Source organism: Mixophyes fleayi, chromosome 3 (assembly GCF_038048845.1).
Source record: "Mixophyes fleayi isolate aMixFle1 chromosome 3, aMixFle1.hap1, whole genome shotgun sequence".
Classification (NCBI taxonomy): Eukaryota; Metazoa; Chordata; class Amphibia; order Anura; family Limnodynastidae; genus Mixophyes; species Mixophyes fleayi.
In genome coordinates, this window is record NC_134404.1 from 254,401,811 (window position 1) to 254,424,226 (window position 22,416).

The following is a 22,416-nucleotide window of genomic DNA, read 5'->3' on the forward strand; positions in this document are numbered from 1 at the left end:
GAGGTGAGAGGTCTGTACGATGCGGATGGTGTTCTCAGGGAGGATAAGGAGGGCATCCTTGGTGTTGTGCAGTCTTTCTACTCTGATCTCTTGTCTGAGAAATCACAAGACAGAGAGAAGATGGACCATTTCCTAAGGGAGATACCTGGTCTAGAGGATCTCAGCAGTTCGCTTGAGTCTTTGGGCAGCGAGATAACGGTGGATGAAGTCAGAATGGCCATAAATGAGTTGTCTAAAAAGAAATCTCCAGGCCCTGATGGCTTAACCGCCGAGTTCTTTAAGATCTTTGTGGACATTCTGGCTCCACGCCTCGTGGAGGTTTTTAATGAGAGCCTGGAGAGAGGTTTATTACCTCCCTCCATGAGGGTTTCCACACTTATTTTGCTGTCCAAAGGGAAGGATCAGTCGCGTATTGAGAACTGACGCCCCATAGCCCTTCTCAATACAGACAGAAAGATTTTGGCAAGGGTACTTTTTAATAGACTGATGCAGATCTCCGGTCAAATGGTTTCCCCCTCACAGCATTGCACTGTAAAAGGCCGAAGTACCTTCAGTGCTGTCCTGGGGGTCCGGGAGGCCATTGAGCGGTGTCTGGCTGAGAAGTGGAGAAAGTATCTTTTAGCTCTGGATCAGTCGAAGGCCTTTGACAGGGTGGATCATGAGTAGCTGTGGGCTCTACTTCTGAGGTATGGTCTTCCAGTGCGGGTGGTGAATTGGCTTCGTACTATTTACAAGCAGGCCGAGAGCTTCCCTCTTGTGAATGGTTGGGTAGGTCCATCCTTTGTGGTCAACTCTGGAGTAAGGCAGGGTTGCCCCCTGAGCCCCCTCTTGTATGTGTTTGCAATAGATCCTTTTATTCCAAGGATTGAAGGCGGTTCGATAGAAGGGGTGCTGTTGGGTCCGGAGTGTCCTTTGAAGGTGTTGGCCTACGCGGATAATGTCACTGTCGTCTTGTCGAGTCCTGCGGAAGCAATGGAGGTAGCAACTCTGGTCTGCAGGTACTCCAAAGCTAGTGGCTCGAAAGTAAACCAGGAAAAGAGTGAAGTTTTCTGGATGGGGGAGGAAGGTGGTCAGTTCAACCTTCCGGACAGCCTTCCCCGGGCCAGTAGTAAGATCAAAATTTTAGGAATTCAATTCGGACCTGGTGATTATGTCAAACAAAACTGGGATATAAAACTGGAAGAAGCTTCTCGGAAAGTGGAGAGCTGGAGGAGGTGGAAGCTTTCTTCAAGGGAAAGAGTAGACCTTGTGAACACCTACCTGATCCCGGAGTTTCTGCACATTAGCTATGTGTGCCTTTTGCCACAGTCTTTATGGTCTAGGGTTTATGCAGTTTTCTTCCTTTTACTTTGGGGGAATAGGCTGAACCTGATCAAGTGAACTGTGACCTACAGATCGAGGAGGGATGGTGGCCTGGGTATGGTTAACCCAGTGCTGTTCTTTCTAACAACTTTTTTAAAGTTGCACCTCAGTAGTCTCTTTCTTGAGACTCCTCCTCAATGGGTAGGTGGCTTTAGGGTCTGGGTGCATCCCTTGCTTAATGTTTGGATGGAAGGTGGCAGGGTGAGGACCTTCCGGGTCCGTCATGGGTATCTCCCGACCTATGCATTCTTTTGAAAGTGACAAGGCGTTGGGACCTGGAGGCGGGGGAAGTTAGGGACTTCTCTAGAAGGGAGTTGGAGAGGCGAATCCTGCACTCTCACTTCTGGTTTCAGCTGTCACTAAGTGACTGCCCGGGTGATGTGTGCTCGGTGGGTCTTTCCTTGGTTAATTTCGGGAGAGTTCCTCAGGACATTGCCTGGCTCTCTTTCCATGGAAGACACTATGTGAGAAGGAACCTGAAGTATAGAAGTGCAGATGATCGTGGTTGTCCAGGGAGGAGTGTCAGGGGAAGGAGGAGACCATGGACCACTTCTTGCTTGAGTGCCCCTTTAACATAGCAATTTACAGGAGGGTTTCCAGGTCCTTGTGTACCCTTGCCTTTCGGGGCTCAGTTACCCTGAATGGGTCTATGGTGCATTCAAGGATAGGTGGCGGAATTTTGATTTTGGCACCCTTTTTTTAGTTCGTTTAGTTACTAAATACTTCACTTGGAACGCTAGCTGTCAGGTTTCCATTAGACAAAAAGTCCTTCCCTGTGAAGTGGTGGTGGGCGACATTCTTCACGAAGGTTTGGAAGTTAAGGGATATGGAGAAGCGCCGGATGACTAATGCAAACTGGGTCAGACTCTGACGGGGTCTGAGGCCTCCGTAATGGGGCCACAGTCCGGTGGCTTTCTTTGTCTAAGGCTTGCTGTCATTTCACCCCCCCCCCTAGATTTTCTGAATGAAATATAATTTTTCATTATGGCTTTGCATATGCCTTAGTTACTTCTTCTTTGCTTGTATTGGAATTTTTCTTGGTATATGGGATTGTATAGGTGTGATATGTTGTTATGATTAGATTTCTGTTGTTTATTTGGTGTAGGCACCCTTTCTGTTTTATGTTATGTTTTTATTGATTGTTTATTATGGACTAAAGCTGGACTTTTAAGGGGCATTTTCCCCTAACATACATTTATGCTTTGGGTGCCGCACTTGGTTTAGATTGTCTATGTAAGGTTGTAAGATTTAAATAATAAAAATATTTCCAGCCTTTGCATAGTCCATGGGAGTCCTCCATTGTACTGGTTCCCAAGAAGGACAAGACAGCACGGTTTTGCATAGACTGCCGCCTGTTGAACAAGGTGACCGTGTCTGATACCTATCCCCTGCCCCGAATTGACGCTCTGTTAGACGAGTTAGCTGGAGTAAAGTATATTTCCACCTTTGACTTGAGCAAGGGGTAATAGCAGATACCACTGACCCCTGAGGCTCAGGAATGGTTGACCTTCATTACGCCATTTGGCCTGTTCTAGTTTAAGTCCATGCCATTTGGGATGAAGAACATGCCAGCCACCTTCCAGAATGTGGTTGATCACCTGCTGGAAGGGTGTAAAGACTTAGCTCAGGCTTACTTGGACGACATTGCCATTTTCAGTAAATCCTGAGAGGACCATCTGAAACATGTAGGGCAAGTGTTAGAGAAAATTCAGTGGGCAGGTCTGACCATTAGAGCAGACAAGTGTCAAATGGGGATGTCAGAGGTGCAGTACCTTAACCCTACCTCAACCCATTGTGTGAGTTGAGGTAGGGTTAAGTCAGAACTAGCTAAGGTTGAGGCAAACGAGACTGGCCCTGGCCCACAACCCAAAGTGGCCTTTGTAGGGACCTCGGGGTACTACAGATGTTTCGTCCCAGACTTTAGTACTGTAGCGAAGCACCTGACAGATCTCACTAAGAAGAAACTCCCCAAAAATAGTTGACTGGACACCCGCTTGTGAGCTGGATTTTCATTCGTTAAAGGAAGCCCTGGTTCGTGTTTCAGTACCGTTGGTGCCCAATTATGACAACAACTTTATTGTGCGAACTTAGGCGTCACACTATGGACTGGGAGCAGTACTTAGCCAGGTGGGGCCAGATGGGGTATGCCACAATTGAGAAGGAATTTTTGTCCATTGTTTGGGCAATGAAAAAACTTCAACCTTATTTGTACGGACGACATTTTACTGTGGCGACTGATCATAATCCTTTAAAGTGGAAAAGTGGCTACAACACACCTCAGGGGAAATTGGCAGATTGTTGCGCTGCAGCCTTGCACTTCAAATTTATAAGTTTGACATAATTCCCAAGCAAGGAAAGGCTCACAGCAATGTGGATGGACTGTCTCGGCAGGAAGTGCCGGGTCCCCCGTGTCACCTCCGGTAACCCTAAGAGACTGCGGATCAGGAGCCAAATCGTGGGGACATGGCACACTGGTTGCCCGCATGGACAAGGGGGGGAGGAGTCTCACTGGATCACTTATAAAAAAACTTATGGTATAAATTTTTTTTAAGGAAATAGTGCAGGGGAGCTTATTTATATCATTGCAATGTACTGAGTTTGCTATAACGTGTGGCACTTTGTTTAGGAATGGCATTAATTTCTGAGATATTCATTTCTGATGCAATAAGCATTTGTTGAGGAAGTCTTTGGTGTATTTTGGTAGAGGAGATGTTTTATAACTAAGCTCGAGGAAATCTCCAATTAGGCATATGTGAGAAGGGAGTCTGTTTTGTGGACAGCAGGAAATGCTAAATAAGTCTATACAATGTGAGTGACCAACACTTGAATGCAAGGCAGGGAGCCGTTGCCTGTATCCTGGTAAACATATTGCATCCTGTTACTAAAAATAACTCCGACTTAAGGGGACTGGCTTACCCTGTGAGGCTGTGTTCAAATCTGTATAAAACAGCACTGGTTTGTACTGAATGTATCATTATTGCTCCATCTGACCTGATCACTGGTACCTTCAACCAGTGTGATAGCAAATAAACATCACTTGCTTCAAAGACCTGCTTGAGAACTTCTCCATGCTGAAAATCCTGTGACCTACAGATTCGTCCCAAAATCGAATCTGTTCCCGGCTGTCTGAGGTTTGGACCAAGCTTTCCAGCACCACCTCTCTGTCACACTACCCAGCAGCTCTGGCCAGTGTGATAGGACAGGGGGGGTCCATCCACAGCAACCCTGATCAATAGTAAAAGGTCAGGGGTACCAACCCAGGTGTGCCAGCAAGAGGGTACCCTAGCAGTGACAGTTACCTATAAGGAACCTGTTTCTGGATGCTGGTAAGAAGTCAGCATTTGTAAGCCTCTCCTTCTGCGGTTAGAGGGCACATTTGGGATAACAAAAGGGAAATGTGGCAAAGTAAGCCCAGCCAGTTCCCAGCAATAACAGACAGGGTGGCATAGGCAGTCCATCCTGTCACAACATCATACCTCCTTCCCCTACTTAAATATAAAAACTCATTGCAACAGCTTGGTATAATTTTTCTATCAGAGTATCCCTAACAATTAGAGACATATAATATAGGTGCAAATGTACCATGATAAATGGGACCTTTCATTGAAACAAAATAGGAGGGCCCCGCTACTGTGATACTAGAGGTACACTTGTTGTACAAATGTGTACCAAATATGTAGCATGGTTAGGTCCCCCAATGTAATGGTTTTTTGCTAGCATACTAAATGGAGGTGCTATGCAAAGGTTTTTTTTCTCCGCTTTGTGATATCATACACCTGTTTTCTGCATGTGCGCCTGTAAGGGCAGCAAGAAAATGTGGACTGCAAGCTTTTTGTTCCTTCAATCAGGTGCATTTCAAAGAGAGATCGTATTCATATAAATCAAAACTATTAATAATAAAAATGTTGTTAAACTTATACTAAACTCTTCATATTCTCTTGCTATGTGAAACGTAAATATGGCTCATGCTACACATAGAATTTACAGAAAAAAAATAAAAGTGTCAATTATTGAAAGAGGAGATTCAAATGTGTTCGTATTCCGGCATGGGCCAAAAATACACAAAATGTTACATTTGAAGTATCTATGCACGCAACCATGGGTTTATATGTAAGTACATAATGGTCAAACTGCAGTTGAGCATAAAAAATGCACTGCACCTTCACATCTTTTCTTACTTAAAAAATGTCCCCACTCTGACTACATGCTTTTAGGTAGAAACCCTGTAGAATCATCATCTCTTCCTTTTTGTTGGTTATTACGATACCAGCAGTAAATATGTTGTCAGTGAAGCAGAAGATAAACTGAAAAAAAAATGGCAAAATAAAAAATATTGTTAAATCTGCAAAATATTGATATAAATTATGTTTAATAGAATTAATACAGAAGAGTTGAAAAAATTTTAGAAACTGAACAACCCGGTTGCTTTATCCTCTTTCTTTTCTATAGGTGAATTATTAACCCAGAAATAACTGAACATGAACCAAAGTATTGGGTCCCATTGCTAATATAATTTAAGCAACTGCTTCTGAGCATCTAGCTATTGCTAGTTATTATGTGAAAATATCACTTATACAACCTTATTCACATTTGAATTTTAAATTACACTTTATGTTCTAGTCCAGGGTGCCCATGAATTTATTTTTCACCTAACCAATAAAATTATGAAAATTAAAAAAATGTATAATGCGAATTTGTGCAATTTGTGGCCAAAACAAAAGTTTTAAAATGTGTAAAGTTTAAAGAGACTTCTGGATGGAAATTATTTTCTATTCATTCAAATTTGCACCATTCACTTTCCACAGTAAAGGCAACCATTTTAGATTCTCCATAGAAAGTAAAACATAAAGCCAGGTCTGAATAAGCCAAATTATCAGGGGAAAACAGCAGTTGAAATGGCATATGAAATATGTAAAAAATGGCAAAGAAGTAGTTACATTGATTTATACCTACTAATCAACGATTCACTCTGTTGCAGCAGGGTAGGGCGTGGCCATACTCTAGCAGTAGGCTGCCCCGTTCTCCCCTACCCTCCAAACAGGGGCAGGCTGTGCTGGGAGGCAGGGGAGCATCTGCCCCCCGGGCTGGTTCCATAGTTGGGCTAGGTCACTGGGCCACCTGCATTCCTTTAAAATGTTCCTAATAGGCTACTGAGTAGACTCTTGCCAGCCCTCCCCTGCCTCCTAACCCCTTCAATGTGCATGGCACCCATTCAACAGTAAAGTATATATATAGGGGTGTTCAGCACTACTAATTGTAAGCAAAGTACAAATTCAAAAATCCTACCTTATAACAAGTGAATATAATCAAACAAAATAATTGAAAAAAACTTAAATTTGAATGAAGAGTAGATCCGTGTGTCAGTGTTCTGCTCTTTTTCTCCATTTTGTGTGAGATGGTGATATGTCATAAAAAGATATAAAAATACAGCATGATATAATATTGTAATAACAAGATATCAGTGAAGTAGCAATAATATTTTTCTAAGACGTGATTAATCCATAAATAGTTTCCACTCAAAATTCTCTTCTTATGTGAATCCACTCACCAGATGATAAATACACAAATGCCTTGAGTGCTCAAATATATTCAATATGATATGGTGTATATTACATCGCCATCCGAATCCTTAAGTGAAAACACTTACAAGAATAATTAGAATAGAAAGCCTGGTTTCAGGTTTTTTTAAATTCCTTCATGGAAATATCAGAGAGTTCTTCCCAGATAGATGGTATCAGTGTCAATGCGAAAAAAAAAGGGAAAAACGGATCTAGCGTGATACCGTTTTACTACAAATATTTATTGCTTATTTATAACAATTAAAAGGATGATATAAAAATATGTAAAAACACCGGATCATAAGGTTATGAGGGTCCCTACCAGACAGATGTGGATCCTTGAAAAAGACCTAAATTGAGAGGTTGAAATGCGTTGGATTATTAGGGCTATCAAATCTGGAACTTATTAGGATCCCACTTATACCATCTGGACGACCAGAGAAGCGGAGACTGTGGACCCCGGGGATTTATAACAACATGCCTTTATCCACTTCTGTCTGGTAGGGACCCTCATAACCATTGCTCTACATAAAATTTTGTGAATTAGAGGTAAGTGCTACCCAATTGAAAACACTGGCTAGTAAACATTTTATGTCAGTTCAATGAAACATTACATTACCAGAGAGGCAAAGCTAAAAACACTTCAGTTTTATGCTCAGTAAACTTTTAAACACATGTATCTTCATGATTTCTTTACTTTCACAACCATTTAAACGGTCCTCACATGTTGGTCTGAAAAGTCTCCTATAGTAGGTTGGGTATACTTGATGATAAAACCATTGGAATGCTGCAGGCTTGTTCAAAAAAGTGTCATTATAGCAATTAACAACTAAACACACTTCTGCACAGCAATGATTGCGAAGACCATTGTTTTATTTTGTTGCTTGTATTCTTCTTTTTTCTTAAGTTTTTTACTTTGGGTTTATACTGTTCCTTGAGTGGCACCATAATATAGTTATTTTTAGGAAGCGCAGATCACCCACCTGCATCCTGCACTCAGTTCACTTTTCAATTAAAATTTATTTCTATAATTTAATAGTATTTAATATTTGTTTTTACCACTAAAGCTCATACAGATATAGTGAGTGGAAAAGGGACAATTGACACAACACAACGCCATTCATATAACGTACATTTTGAAAACACATTGTGATTGTGTTGTGGCGGTTTTCAAAAGAGTTAAATCGCAATTACTTTTTTCCTTTTTTTTTCACATGCATTGCCCTTATTCCACCGCCAGATGTTATAGTAAAGCAATTAATAGCATGCACTAGAAACATAAATGAATTGAATTGGAAATCTAAGCTAATAAATAAATATCTGAATTCTGAGTAAATAAATATACACCCCAGGCTATAAACTATGTGCCAATTCCCACTATAACCAGGAGACCCGCAGTGTGGAGTCTCCCTGCATAGTGAAAATCAGCCCAAGTTGTCTTGTCGGTGCAGGACTGAAGCCTATATGAGAAGGAGGACTGAAAATACAGTGCCCCCCCCCCCCTTACTATAGACCACCAGCCTTGTGATTAAAAATATTAGGGCTCTGCCTTGGATCCCTTGATTCTGGGTGCCAGTGTAATGAAAAAGATCTGGACTCCAGACATGGTAACTTTGCCACTCCAGTGAACCAGATTCCATAATACTCCTGCCCATCATACCACTATTGCATAAATAATTTAATTAAACACACACACATATGTAAATTAAAGTTTATTTAAGTATTCCAAGAAAGCCCTTGTTAACCACTTTCTAATGAAATAAAATATTCTATATTCTCTTTTGTAGAGAAAGAAAAAACCCAAACAAGCAAAGTGAACTGCTGATTACGAGCCCTGGTGCTGAATGACTCAGAGTATCAATAGCTGTACATCCAAGCACAAGGGTTTCCCATGAATCATCCAATCATATCACACTTACCAAGGGAAAATGCTTGCGATTTGCTGCTTTGGCCGTTTCACTCCTGGTCAATTCAGCACACAAAAATCATAATGAGCAGTTCATGTCGCTTGTTATGTTTTTTAAAATAATTATTATACTACAAATTTCTTATTGGACAACTATAAAGAGAAAAAATACAATTTCATTTGATAAAATAGGGCTTTTGGAGACCTTTTTTAGTAGAATTACGTTTTGGTTTTTTTGTTGTGTTTTTTTTACAAATATTTGTTTGATTTCCTGATATACTATATTTGTATATTGGACACAGGTCATAAGAACCCCTTATCGTTACACTGGGGCAACTGATGTGGAAATATTGCCATTCAAGGGATCTTTCTTGTTAGACAATTTTCAGATTACAGGGTAGCCATATATTTATTTTTTATTACAATTTTATAAAGTGTAATCTCTAGAACATGATCTGATATCTATACCAGACTCCCACTTCTTTCATATTATACCCTCATTAAATATTGCGTGCAAGTCGATGAACAACCAATAAACAATTAAATGAATTCTGTGTGTTTCATTGGAATCTACAAATATTATTGACCTCCAATTGCAGTGTTGCAGATTGGCTCTACAGTATTTACAAGTTAATATCCATTGAAATCTAGTAGTGTTGAAAATCTACAAATAATAGATTGTTTATGTGTTTGATAAAAAAATACTGGCATTCAATATATGACTTTTATTCTAATAATGTCTGATTTTTACCTTTCAGAATGCTGGTAAAGAAGAATGCACATATATCTTGCCAGAGCCTCAAGATCTCTTTCAAGCTTCTCAGATGAAGTTCGAAGACTTCATAAAAGACCTTCGGAAAATAAAGAAAGATTTGCTTGGTATGTTACACTGTTACAAGGGAAATTTTATCTAGATTTTGTTTCATGATTACAAATTTAGCAAAATCACATAATAAGATGATAATTGATGAATCCTGATACAATTACAAAATATTAATAATAAATGGTCTACCAATAAGCAATAGAAGGGCAGCCTGCTTTTAGTTGCTCATAATGTTAGATACAGAATTACTTTTTTCATATCTAAATGTGTTCTCAGCTTCTCTTAAATCTAAGCAATAGTCACAGTGCAGATTGCTTAGCTGTTTAACACTGTTGATGGATTGCAATGTTCATACTGTTAATGGTTACATTTCTCTGAGTCTATTGACCCAGCAGTACAATTGACCCAAACACTATTTCAGCCAGGATTCCAGCAGGAGATCAGGAGATAGTGTAGACAATATAACAGGTGTGATCATGCCAATCATGCATTTTTAGAGGTCTACTTGAGCAGCAAACAGGTCTCAAAGGGATAAGGTAAGTGCAGGGCTGCCAAGAGGAATTCAGGGCCCCGGTACAACAACTTCATGGGGCCCCCCTTTTCTTTGTCACACTTCTGCACCACCGCATTTAAAATGGGTGTGGTCATACAGTTAAGGGTGTGGCTGTGCATCATTGGGACGTGCCTAGCACGTGAAAAGCACTACGCCACCCTCCTACATAAAAAAAAACCTGCATTGTTGTGTACATCATTGCCACAAGAGTGCAGAGCTCGCTCGCTGGAGTGTGACATATGTCCCAGCACTCTAGCACCACAGTGTAGTATATAAAGAATGTAGTGTGTACAGAAAGCGTTCACAGTCTTGGGCTGCACCTTACATTGGGCAGAAAAAAAATTGGGATTGTATGTATGTATATATATATATATATATATATATATATATATATATATATATATATATATATATTTATATATATATTTATATATATATATATATATATATATTTATATATATATTTATATTTATATATATATATATAAATAAATATATATATATATATATATATATATATATATATATAAAAATATATATATATAAATATAAATTTGGATTCTCTTCCCTTTACCAAATTTGATGACAGTGTTGGAGGTATTGATGGACATTTGCAGGTGTTTGAAATGTTTTGTAGCCTCCATGACTTGCCCAAACAGGAGTGGGTAAAGTATCTGTTTCCCACGCTATAAGGTCGTGCAGTGGAAGCTTATTGCGGAGTGGCCCCAGAGGACTGTGTGGACTACAACGTGGTAAATCGGGGTCTCCTTCAGCGCTATGTTATTACCCCGGAGACCTACAGACAGAATTTTCGGGACTTGACTGAAAGTACCCATATTAGCCATGAGGAATTGCCAACCAGTTGCAGCAGTTGGCAATAAGATGTCTTACTGGAGCTAACGCCAAGACCTGGGAAGAATTAGTGGACTTAATTTGCAGAGAGCAATTTCACCACCGGTGTGCATCGGAGGTGATGGAGTGGGTATTGGACCGTACCCCAGCAACCCTGGGAAAAGCAGCCCAGTTGGCAGATAAGTATTTTGCAGTGAGGCCACACTGGCAGAAGTGCCAGGTTAAAAACCAACACCAAAGGACTGTACAATCAGGGGGACACTTCTCTTCTACTCACCCCCAAAAGCAAGTACCTATGCCTTCAGGTACCATTCCCCAACCACCTCCCCGTCTTGTGCCTGGGAGTTATCAGAGACCCCTGGAGCCCAGGCTGGAGAGGAAGTGCTACAACTGCGGAAAAACCGGTCATTAAAGGTGGACTGTCCCACAGCCCCCGCACCCCAGACTTGTGCCCCTAATTAGAATCCTGGGGCCCGGCTGACTTGCTGAACTGGCGAAGGTGAGCCATTAGAGACTGTTTCCACCCCTGCCAGCCCAATGTAGTGTTGCGTGTCTGAAGGTGACTTGGAGGAAAGAATCTTTTGGACACACTCTGTGTGTCCAAAAGACCCCCCCAAAAACATGTGCGGAAACCTGCAGCCTGTCCAAGTGGGACCCCTGCAGGGAGAAGGACTTAGAGACTCAGGGGCCTCAATCACTGTAGTGAGCCCCAATCTTATTGATCCTGCTGCAGTATTGCAGGGTCACACTGCCAAAGATACCGCCAGATGGACTGGAAAAGAAAGTGCCTGTGGTAAGGATCTGGACTGGGGAGATGGCCGAGAGTTGCGAGATGTTGACGTTATGGATGGCCTCCCAACTGACGTGATCTTGGGCAACGATGTTGGGGGTGGAATTGTGACCACAATTCTCAACTCTATTATCCAGAGCCAAGTTGCTAAACTACAGTCTTATGGATCTACACCTGCACAACGCAGTCCAGAGGAAAAGACCACAGCTACTAGGCAACAGCCATCACCTGCAACCAAAGCTTCAGTCAGCCCAGAGGAAAAGACCACATCTGCTATTTCTTCAGGAAACAGCCAGCCCTTTGCCTGTGTAAAGAATACGTCCACTAGCAATGCAGAAGATGTTGTCTCCTGCCAACCTGATCTTGTGGGGGTGCCCAGTACTGCTCCTGTCCCTAGCAGTATGCCAGCTCAAGCAGTGAGTATAGCTGAACAAATGACCCCCCTTTGACTGACCCCACTTTGACTGACCCTAGTAACCCCAACCCAGACCCCCCTGCAGTGTATCCTGACTTAGATGATAGGGTGGACCACAGGGCAGAGTTCAGGGCAACTCGGCTCTCTGATCTCTCACTGGAAGGCATGATGCGTCAGGCTAGCGGCAACCTTCCAGCGATGGAGGTAGGGAGTGTGACCTGGCATAAAAGGTTGTTGTACCGTGTAGCTAATAAGGTAGATGTAGATAGACCAGTCCGGGAACAATTTCAACTGGTGGTACCACAGAGCATTCGCACGCAACTGATGTCCCTATGGCGGAACACCAGAGAAGAGACCGATCACAGAAGCGCCTGACATTGAACTTTTTCTGGCCTGGAATGTCGTATGACGTCTGGGCCTACTGTAAGTCCTGTGATGTGTGTCAGCGTCTCAGGTGCCCCAGTGCTCGTGCTCCCCCCAGCTCCTTGCCAATAGTTGGGGAAGCTTTTCAGCGAGTGGCTGTGGACATCGTAGGTCCAATGCCTGTGCCCAGTAGATCGGGGAAGAGGTAAATCCTCACCATGGTGGACTACGCTACCCGGTATCCAGAAGCTGTAGCTCTGTCCTCCATAACTGCGGAAAAGTTAGCGGACGCGCTGCTAGGAGTATTTAGCAGAGTAGGGTTCCCCAGTGAGATCCTAAACGAACAAGGGACACTGTTCATGAATTAACTGGTCCAGTGTCTCTGGTCAAAGTGTGGAGAGCGGCAACTCCGTACTGCCCCCTACCATCCCCAGATTAGCGGACTGTGCGAGCGGTTCAATGGCACTCTGAAGCACATGCTACGGGCATTTGTAACTTCGGAGGGGGGCGACTGGGAACGCATCCTGCCACACCTCCTGTTTGCATATCGGGAGGTGCCGCAGGAGTCTACCAGTTTCTCCCCCTTTGAACCATTATATGCCGCAGAGTCTGTAGACCTCCCGACCTGGCATAGAACCTGTGCTCAGCGCTGAATGGGATAACTCCCGGCGCTAGATGCTGGGAATGTAACTATATGTATTAAATGTAGATATGTGGGTTGCAAATGTATGAAATGTAAAATATATTTGTGTAAAATAAAAAAAAAGTACTCACCCTGTGCTGGGGTTGCAGAGGCAGCCTTGCATCCCCTTCGCTCTCCGGCAGCCAGCTTCAGTGGCTGCTGGAGGGACTTAACAACCAGCCTCCTGGAATCAAATAGGTCCAGGAGGTGCAGCGCCTCCTGGGGGTTCCAGGAAGCTTTGTCCCTAGTTGGAGCTCAAAGAGCTTCAACTAGCTACAGGGCAGGGACTGCTGACCTGGAATCTGGCTGCTCTCCCCTGGTACTATTTTTGGCCAGGGAGCAGAGCCAGACCCCAGAGCAGGGTCCCTGGAAGTAACTTTGGGGGGGAGATTTAAAAGATAAATCTCTCGCCACAGACAGACAGGCACCAGGGAAGGAGAGTAGGCTGAGCCCCCCTCTCCCTTGCAGCTCGTGGACAGAGAGGAAGTATACTCCCCCCTGCCACTAGCAGTAATGATAAAGGTGTTCAACCTCTCTGGGTTGATTCACATGCAGGCTGCATGAATCAACCCAGATTAGTTTAAATGACAGGAAGACTGATTACCTCCTGCTAAGACTAGTCTCCAAATGTGTATAAAAAAGGTTTTGTTTTGTATTAAAGGTTGTTCTTCTTGTCACATCTGACCTGATCACTGGTACCTGAAGAAGAGCAAATAAACATCACTTGCTTCAAAGACCTGCTGGGAAACTTCTCTGTGCTGATTCCTGTGACAAACAGACCCCAACTCTAATCCGTTCCCGGCTGTTCTGAGGTTTGGACCCAGCACCCAGTATCACCGCTCTGCTGCTACCCAGCAGCTCTGGCCAGTGTGATAGGCCAGGGGGATCTATCCACAGCAACCCTGATTCATAGGAAGAGGTCAGGGTTACCTACCAGACCAGGTACACTGGTAATGGGGTACACCCGCAGCATCAGTTACCCAGAAGAAACTCTGTTCTGGATGCTGGTAAGTCCAGTGGTGGCAGCATTGTAAACCCCTCCTACTGTGGCAGGAGGGCGCACTTGGGATAACAAAAGGGAACGGTGGTAAAGTAAGCCCAGTCGTTTCACAGCAGCAAAAGACAGGGTGGCATAGGTGGTCCATCCTGTCACACATAGTGTCAGTGGTAACCATGCTGAGACCTTCACATGTCAAAACATCAGCAGGCGGGCACAGTATACTGCCAGTCTGTTGCCTAGGCAACATAATTAACCCTCCTTTTGAAAACCTGATTTCTTCTAGGGCCCCCATAATTTAGAGGAAGGGTGTCCCAGGAGAAGAAATTATGAAATTGATCACTCTTTAAAAATGTTTGCTTCTAGTTTTGTGTATATGAGTGTTTGTAAAGTTTAGTAGAATCAAGGCAGCTCTCATACGGGCCCTTGATAAGGTATTCTTTCACCACATCGCAAGCCAGTGCAAGCAAATGTTTTGGATTGCACCGCATTAGGTGTTCCACTCCTGTGTAGAAATGACTAGGGAAGGCCTACTTATTAGTTAACGGGGTTTTTCTTTGTTAATTATCATCTGTCATCACAACAATGACAGATGACTTTTACTGTGGTAGTTTGCCTCTCCCCTCAGGTTACTACTTTATGATAGTAACCGGAGGGAAGAGAAAGAAGACTACGTTGAGGGTTCCGAAGATCCCTCTACGTTTACATAGCTTTGTAGAACTAAACATATTTCACAGGCTGCAATCATAAAAGAATTGTGTTTGATTATAGAAAATCTATTAAATGGCAATGCAGGAAAATAAATGCAATGTCGGATACCTTTAAACTCATATATATGTGTGCGTGCACAATGTGTGGTATATATGTGTATACAGTATATTGATATAGTGAGAAAGAGAAATATGTGTGATCTATATATGAATTATAAGGGCACAGTCGTGCCCTTATATTAAGGTTACATCTAAAAAACGTCCTTTTCCCATAGGGAATCTGTGAGAGGGGGGGCATGGTGTTTGAGGGTCTACATTTTAAAAAGTATTAAAGCTATTAAACTGAATGCGTAATAGAGAATGCGAATAGAGCATGCGAATAGAGAACTGTCCACAGGTGCCGCATGTGAAATTTCAGAAAAAAAGAATAAAAAATGACAATTTAGGAACAATCTGAAGTTTAAAATCTGTCCGTTTTTGTTCTACTTCCTGTTTCGCAAAAGTCGCTGTTTTTTGGGGGAGCGTAACTCAGTGTACAGGGCGTTTAAAGACACGCTGTAAGTTTTGTTAGAAAGCTATTAGGGTTGAGGAGTGCCTTTGAGGGTTCACAAGTTTGAGAAAGTTACAGTTTTTTTACAATTAGCTAAAACATGCCCCATTTTAAAGATAGGGGATTTCATAAAATGTCACAACGTTGCGCATGTCAGATAGAGTCTTGTGCTGGGTGTACTGAAAATGGCTTCACTTGAGAGCACAAACATGGCTGACTGACCCTCTCTCTTAGAAATTTTCTTCTGTGAGCAGGAGAAATTAAAACATATTTGCCTGGTACACGGGGGCTCTTTGGTGTTTTGGAAGTGAGAGGGGGCATCTTGTAGTGTTATTGGACCTGGTACCGCTCTTATTTTACAGTTTGGTGCTAGAACGGCTGTGTAAAAAAGCCTGTTTATTAAACTTCCCGCCCCTCAGTGATGTCACATAATTTATTGCACTGAGGGGGGGGGGGGGTCGGGAAGTTTAAAACTGCTCTGTGCTGCTCAGATGCAGCTCCCTGTACTACCAAATGAACAGCACTAAACAGATTGAATGACCAACAATGACAGTGGTCACTCAAATATAGCTCCCTATCTCAAACATGTAGTGCCCAGTGTAGATCGGTATCATGTCTTATCAACACACCTGGGAGGACTTCGCCCGCGCCGCCGAGAAACTCTACCAGCCCGACTCCATGAAGGTGCGTGTCATGCTGAAATACAGGCACTGCGAAGGGAGCTTACGTATAAAAGTCACAGACGATGTAGTGTGTTTACTAGAGGAGGAAGCGGCTGGGAGCAAAAGCTGCAGACATGGTGAGTGCACATATCATTATTATTATAGTCATACAGCTAGAGCCCAGGGTGCAATAGAGTCTACCCTGATTACAGGGCCGGACTGGGACTAAAAATCAGCCCTGGCATTTAACATACATAGGCCCACCTCAGTTCAAGCATGAAAGGAATCGTGTGCGGCGGCGCCAAAAAGGGCATGGCCGCATTGTGTTGTGGGTGTGGCCGACATGGGGCATTGATACATACATAATAAAACATTACATTTATCTCTGCTTCTGGTGCTGCTGACATCCATAAGGGTGGGAACTTCCTGCAGAGTGAGCAGGGAAGCTCTTTGTCTCACGAGATTACAAAATCTTGTGATACTTAGAGCTCCTCGGCTTGCTGCAGGCTGTGTCCTGTCCGGGAACTCAGAGCAGCTATCAGTTCCCTTCCCCTAACCAGAGCTGGATTAAGGCGCAGGTGGCCCGGGGTATTTAAGACAGCAGGGCCCTATTATGTAACATGGTTATCATTTTAGACAAATACACAGGCAATACTGTGTACCCTACTGTTAGAAGCACACAGCTTTGCCTTCACAAGCAGTACGTAGTGAAGCGGGACATACCTCCCAACTGTCCTTGCAGTCAAACCAAATCCTGACTATGTGAGACAGTCACCCATATTCAGGACTGCCCCACCAGATTCAGAACAGTTGGCAGATTGTCCTGCTCTCTCCTACCTGTCTTGCTCACTTTAACCACTTGTAGCAGCTGGTTTCTTTAGCTCAGTTATTTCTTGTCTTGATCCTGGAATATTGGATGCCCTATTTTGAAAAAATGGGGTTAAAACAATAGCACTCACATTTTATAATTAGGCCTCCCTCCAGTCCCTACAATAATAATAATATTCACATTTAATAAGTAGACCTATTTCCCTCCAACCAGCCCCAACATTAAATTAACAGTATACCCATTTACTCAAAACATATTTCCCTCCCTCCAAACAGTCCCAATAATAAATTAAATAGCATTAAAGTTTAATAAATATAGCCATTTTCCACAACCATACCCAACAAATAATTCATATTCACATTTAATAAATAGCTCTCCTCCCCAAAATCTGCCCCATATTCAATTGATAGCCCACCCCAGCATTAAATTAAAGGTTCTTTCACCTCACCTTCAATAATTAGCCCCCACCTACACTCCACAATTAAATAGCCTACCTCCCAACACTATATTAAGATCCTCCCTTCCCTCACATATTATATATAAAATACTGCGCACACACACTATACGAACATGGCCAAACACATACGCACACTATAGCAACATGGGGCCCCACAGCCACACTATTAGCCCCACTATTAGAAGCACTGTTTGCCTCACTGTTTGTTTGCCCCACTGTTTGTTTTAGCCCCACTGTTTGTTAGCCCCACTGTTTGTTTTAGCCCCACTGTTTGTTTGCCCCACTGTTTGTTTGCCCCACTGTTTGTTAGCCCCACTGTTTGTTTTAGCCCCACTGTTTGTTTTAGCCCCACTGTTTGTTTTAGCCCCACTGTTTGTTTTAGCCCCACTGTTTGTTTGCCCCACTGTTTGTTTGCCCCACTGTTTGTTTGCCCCACTGTTTGTTTGCCCCCACTGTTTGTTTGCCCCACTGTTTGTTTGCCCCAGTTTGTTAGCCCCATTGTTTGTTTGCCCCACTATTACTTACACACACACAGACACACTATTACTTACACACACAGACAGACACTTACCTTTTTACTTCCAGCAGCAGCACTCAGCGCGCTGCCCGGCAGACGGAGAATCAGTGACAGCCGCCTATGCGACCAATCACATGGGACGGCACCACGTGACAGGGGCTCGGCAGGCAAGCAGACCGGCCCATTTGGCCATCGGCCCTTCTGGCATTTGCCAGAAGTGCCAGATGGCCAGTCTGGCCCTGCCTGATTATATTGCTGACTGTGCTCTCTCCAGGTCATATTGCCTAGTACCACTTCCCTGTTCTCTGTAAATCCCATGTACTGTATATTATTATTTTTCGTCCAGCAGGAAAGAGAAAATGACTTTGCTAAAACGAGAAACCATCGAAACCCCTTCCCCCTCCCCCCTCCTGTCACACACGATCCTGCATTGCATATACAATCTGTCATTTCTATGAGCTGTGTTTATATGCTTGAACTCTCGTGCATTCCTCTCTTCTTGAAATGTTTAACCACATGTTGTAGAACCCGGGATGATGTCTCATAAACTGTGTCATGGTAGGTGTATTGTATGGTGAGTGAGGGGAGGTTATGAGATCGCTGGGCTGTGGATGTCTGAGTTTTTATGAAACAGGGTTAACATGCAATAAACTTGAAATTAAAATAGAACTTCTTTTCACATACTGTAGCTATTTGTATAATTTGTTGCCCTAAAATCAGGGATTCGTTGACACCATGTTTGTAAAACTGATTAACTGGAGAGTTAGAGGGAAGTGCAGAACTTCTCACATTATTTAGTGTTTCCTTAATAGCCTAATGTCTAATACAACTCCCAACAGATCTACCTCCTTTACCAGTTCACCTATAACTGCCTAAGCTGCAGTATCAGTGAGCTATATACATGCAGGCCTTCACACTCACAACAGACCCATCAGGGGGCTCAGACTGCCCTCTTAAAATTGCAGTACCCCCTAGCTCCCCCCCTACCCTCCCTGCTGCACCTTGCAGGTGATTTTCCTGGGCATCAGGGAGATAGGTGACTGCGCTCCCCCCGTGTGTTATATCCTGCCCCTTTCCGTATTGTTTCCTGCTCCGCCTGTGTAATATTTTGCCTATATATATATATATATATATATATATATATATATATATATATATATATATTGCTCCCCCTGTATTATATACTACTCCTGTGTATCTGCCCCCGTGTGTTGTATCCTTCACGCTTGTTGTATCTTGCCATCCGTGTTGTATCTTGCCCCCCCCATGTTGTATCTGTACTTCTTGCGTCATCTATGAGGCTAGTCTAAGTCCTTAGTCCTTCTGATGTCAGTATCGTATGCATGCTATAACATGTGTTTGCAATGAGGTGCAGCTGTAGAAATGTCTGTTAAGTATGTCCAGGGGAATATATATATATATATGTATATATATATATGTGTATATATATATATATATATATATATATATATGTGTGTGTGTGTGTATCAGTAAAGTGTGTGAGATGTCAGTAAAGTGTGTGTGAGATATCAGTATAGTGTGTGTCAGTATAGTGTGTGAGATGTCAGTAAAGTGTGTGAGATGTCAGTATAGTGTGTGTGAGTACAGTGTCTGAGGTGTCAATACAGTGTGTGTCAGTAAAGTGTGTGAGATGTCAGTATAGTGTGTGAGATGTCAGTAAAGTGTGTGAGATGTCAGTAAAGTGTGTGTGAGTACAGTGTCTGAGGTGTCAAAACAGTGTGTGTCAGTAAAGTGTGTGAGATGTCCGTAAAGTGCGTGTGTGTGTGATGTCAGTAAATTGCGTGTGTGTGTGTGATGTCAGTAAATTGTGTGTGTGTGCTGTTAGTAAAGTGTGTGTGAGATGTCAGTAAATTGTGTGTGATGTCAGTAAAGTTTGTGTGTGTGATGACAGTAAAGTTTGTGTGTGTGATGTCAGTAAATTGTGTGTGTGATGACCGTAAAGTGTGTGTGTGATGTCAGTAAATTGTGTGTGTGCTGTTAGTAAAGTGTGTGTGAGATGTCAGTAAAGTGTGTGTGTGCTGTTAGTAAAGTGTGTGTGAGATGTCAGTAAATTGTGTGTGTGTGTGTGTGTGTGTGTGTGTGTGATGTCAGTAGATTGTGTGTGTGATGTCAGTAAAGTTTGTGTGTGTGATGACAGTAAAGTGTGTGTGTGATGTCAGTAAATTGTGTGTGTGATGACCGTAAAGTGTGTGTGTGTGTGTGTGTGTGTAAGATGTCAGTAAAGTGTGGGTGAGATGTCAGTAAATTGTGTGTGTGATGTCAGTATATTGTGTGTGTGATGTCAGTAAATTCTGTGTGTGATGTCAGTAAATTGTGTGTGTGATGACCGTAAAGTGTGTGTGTGTGTGTGATGTTAGTAAATTGTGTGTGTGATGACCGTAAAGTGTGTGTGTGGGCGTGATGTCAGTAAATTGTGTGTGTGATGACAGTAAAGTGTGTGTGAGATGTCAGTACAGTATATATATATATATATATATATATATATATATATATATATATAATAGTGTCTCATATGTATATATATATGTATGTATATATATATGTGTGTATATGTATGTGTGTGTGTATATATATATATATATATATATATATATATATGGGGAAAGAAAAATATTTCCCTATATATATGTATATATTTTTTTTTTTCCTACGGAGATTTAAAAAAAAAAAACATTCACTATTAACCCTAGTGCTGCCAGCCCACTGCTGGTTCCGTGAAAATCGGGAAAAATTTGCATTTCCCCGATTTTCACTTAACCAGCACTAGGCAAACCAGCCGGGGTTGGAGGCACTATAGCAGGGGGACACGCAGCAGGGGTTCCCCTGCCATAATGACTAACCAACCCCAGGCTGTTCAGCGCTGGGCTGGATTCCCTAGGGAGTGGGGTCCGCCGAAAAAAAACGAGCGGGACCCCCTAGGAACACCCAGCCCAGTGCTGATAGCACTAGGGCTCTTCCTACCCCCGTGGACTGTGGGTAGTAGGGTAATAACAGCGAAAAATAGAGAAAAAAAACAAACATACGCCATTTTGTTTTGTGGAACTACAAGTCCCAGCCAGCCAGGTTGCCCAAAATAGTGTGGGCATGTTGCTGCTTGTATAACTACAAGCACCAGCATACCCACGGCAGCCAGGGCATGTTGGCACTTTGAGAACCACAAGTGCCAACACGCCCTGACACCCACGGCTGGCTGGGACCTATAGTTCCACAAAACAAAATGTTTACAAAACCACCACACCCTCATTACAACCACTAGGATTTATTAAAAATAATAATCCCCCAATAAATACAGTAAACACCCTCATTGATACTACATATTTTTATTAAAAATAATAAATTCCCTAATACTCACCAATGAAGTTTTCCTCTGTTGTCAAGCAGCTTTCAATCCAAGAATGGCTGTAAACCAAGTCGAAAACAAATTTGTAATTCCAAAAGTCCTGGATTGCCCAGTCCCAAAGGTATTTATACTTCCAAATGTCCTGGCTTGTAATCTGTTCATTTCTTTGTCCATGAGGGTCCCATTGTTGATTAAAGTCTTCAATTCTTCACCGGGGGAATGGGGGGGATGGGGGCATATTTGTAATTCACACGATTGTTTGCTACTATAGTCTCTCTGTGCTGTGAAGGGGTCAGAGGATAGCTCTATGTATTGTGCAGGGTCAGAGGATGGCTCTATCTATTGTGCAGGGTCAGAGGATGGCTCTATGTATTGTGCAGGGGTCAGAGCATGGCTCTATGTAATGTGGAGGGGTCAGAGCATGGCTCTATGTAATGTGGAGGGGTCAGAGGATGGCTCTATGTAATGTGGAAGGGTCAGAGGATAGCTCTATGTAATGTGGAGGGGTCAGAAGAAGGCTCTCAGTGTTGTGCAGGGGCCAGAGGATGGCTCTCCGTGTTGTTCAGGGACCAGAGGATGGCTCTCTGTGTTGTTCAGGGACCAGAGGATGGCTCTCTGTGTTGTGCAGGGACCAGAGGATGGCTCTATGTTTTGTGCAGGGTCAGAGAATGGCTCTATATATTGTGCAAGTGTTAGAGGTAGGCTCTATGTAATGTGGAGTGGTCAGAGGATGGCTCTCTGTTGTGCAGGGGTCAGAGGATGGCTCTCTGTTGTGCAGGGGTCAGAGAATGGCTCTCTGTTGTGCAGGGGTCAGAGGATAGCTCTCTGTTGTGCAGGGGTCAGTGGATTGCTCTCTGTTGTGCAGGGGTCAGTGGATTGCTCTCTGTTGTGCAGGGGTCAGAGGATGGCTCTCTGTTGTGCAGGGGTCAGAGGATGGCTCTCTGTTGTGCAGGGGTCAGAGGATGGCTCTCTGTTGTGCAGGGGTCAGAGGATGGCTCTCTGTTGTGCAGAGGTCAGAGGATGACTCTC

General features: G+C 43.0%; 1 protein-coding gene across 2 annotated transcripts in view; it reads left to right on the plus strand.

The window, feature by feature from the left end:
- FMN2 (formin 2) overlaps nucleotides 1-22,416 on the plus strand; it is a 423,082-nt gene that overhangs the window by 328,128 nt on the left and 72,538 nt on the right. For both annotated transcript variants that reach the window (XM_075203416.1, XM_075203417.1), the window contains one exon: nucleotides 9,585-9,705. In XM_075203416.1, the coding sequence (XP_075059517.1) occupies nucleotides 9,585-9,705 (121 nt within the window). The remainder of the gene's footprint in view (nucleotides 1-9,584; nucleotides 9,706-22,416) is intronic.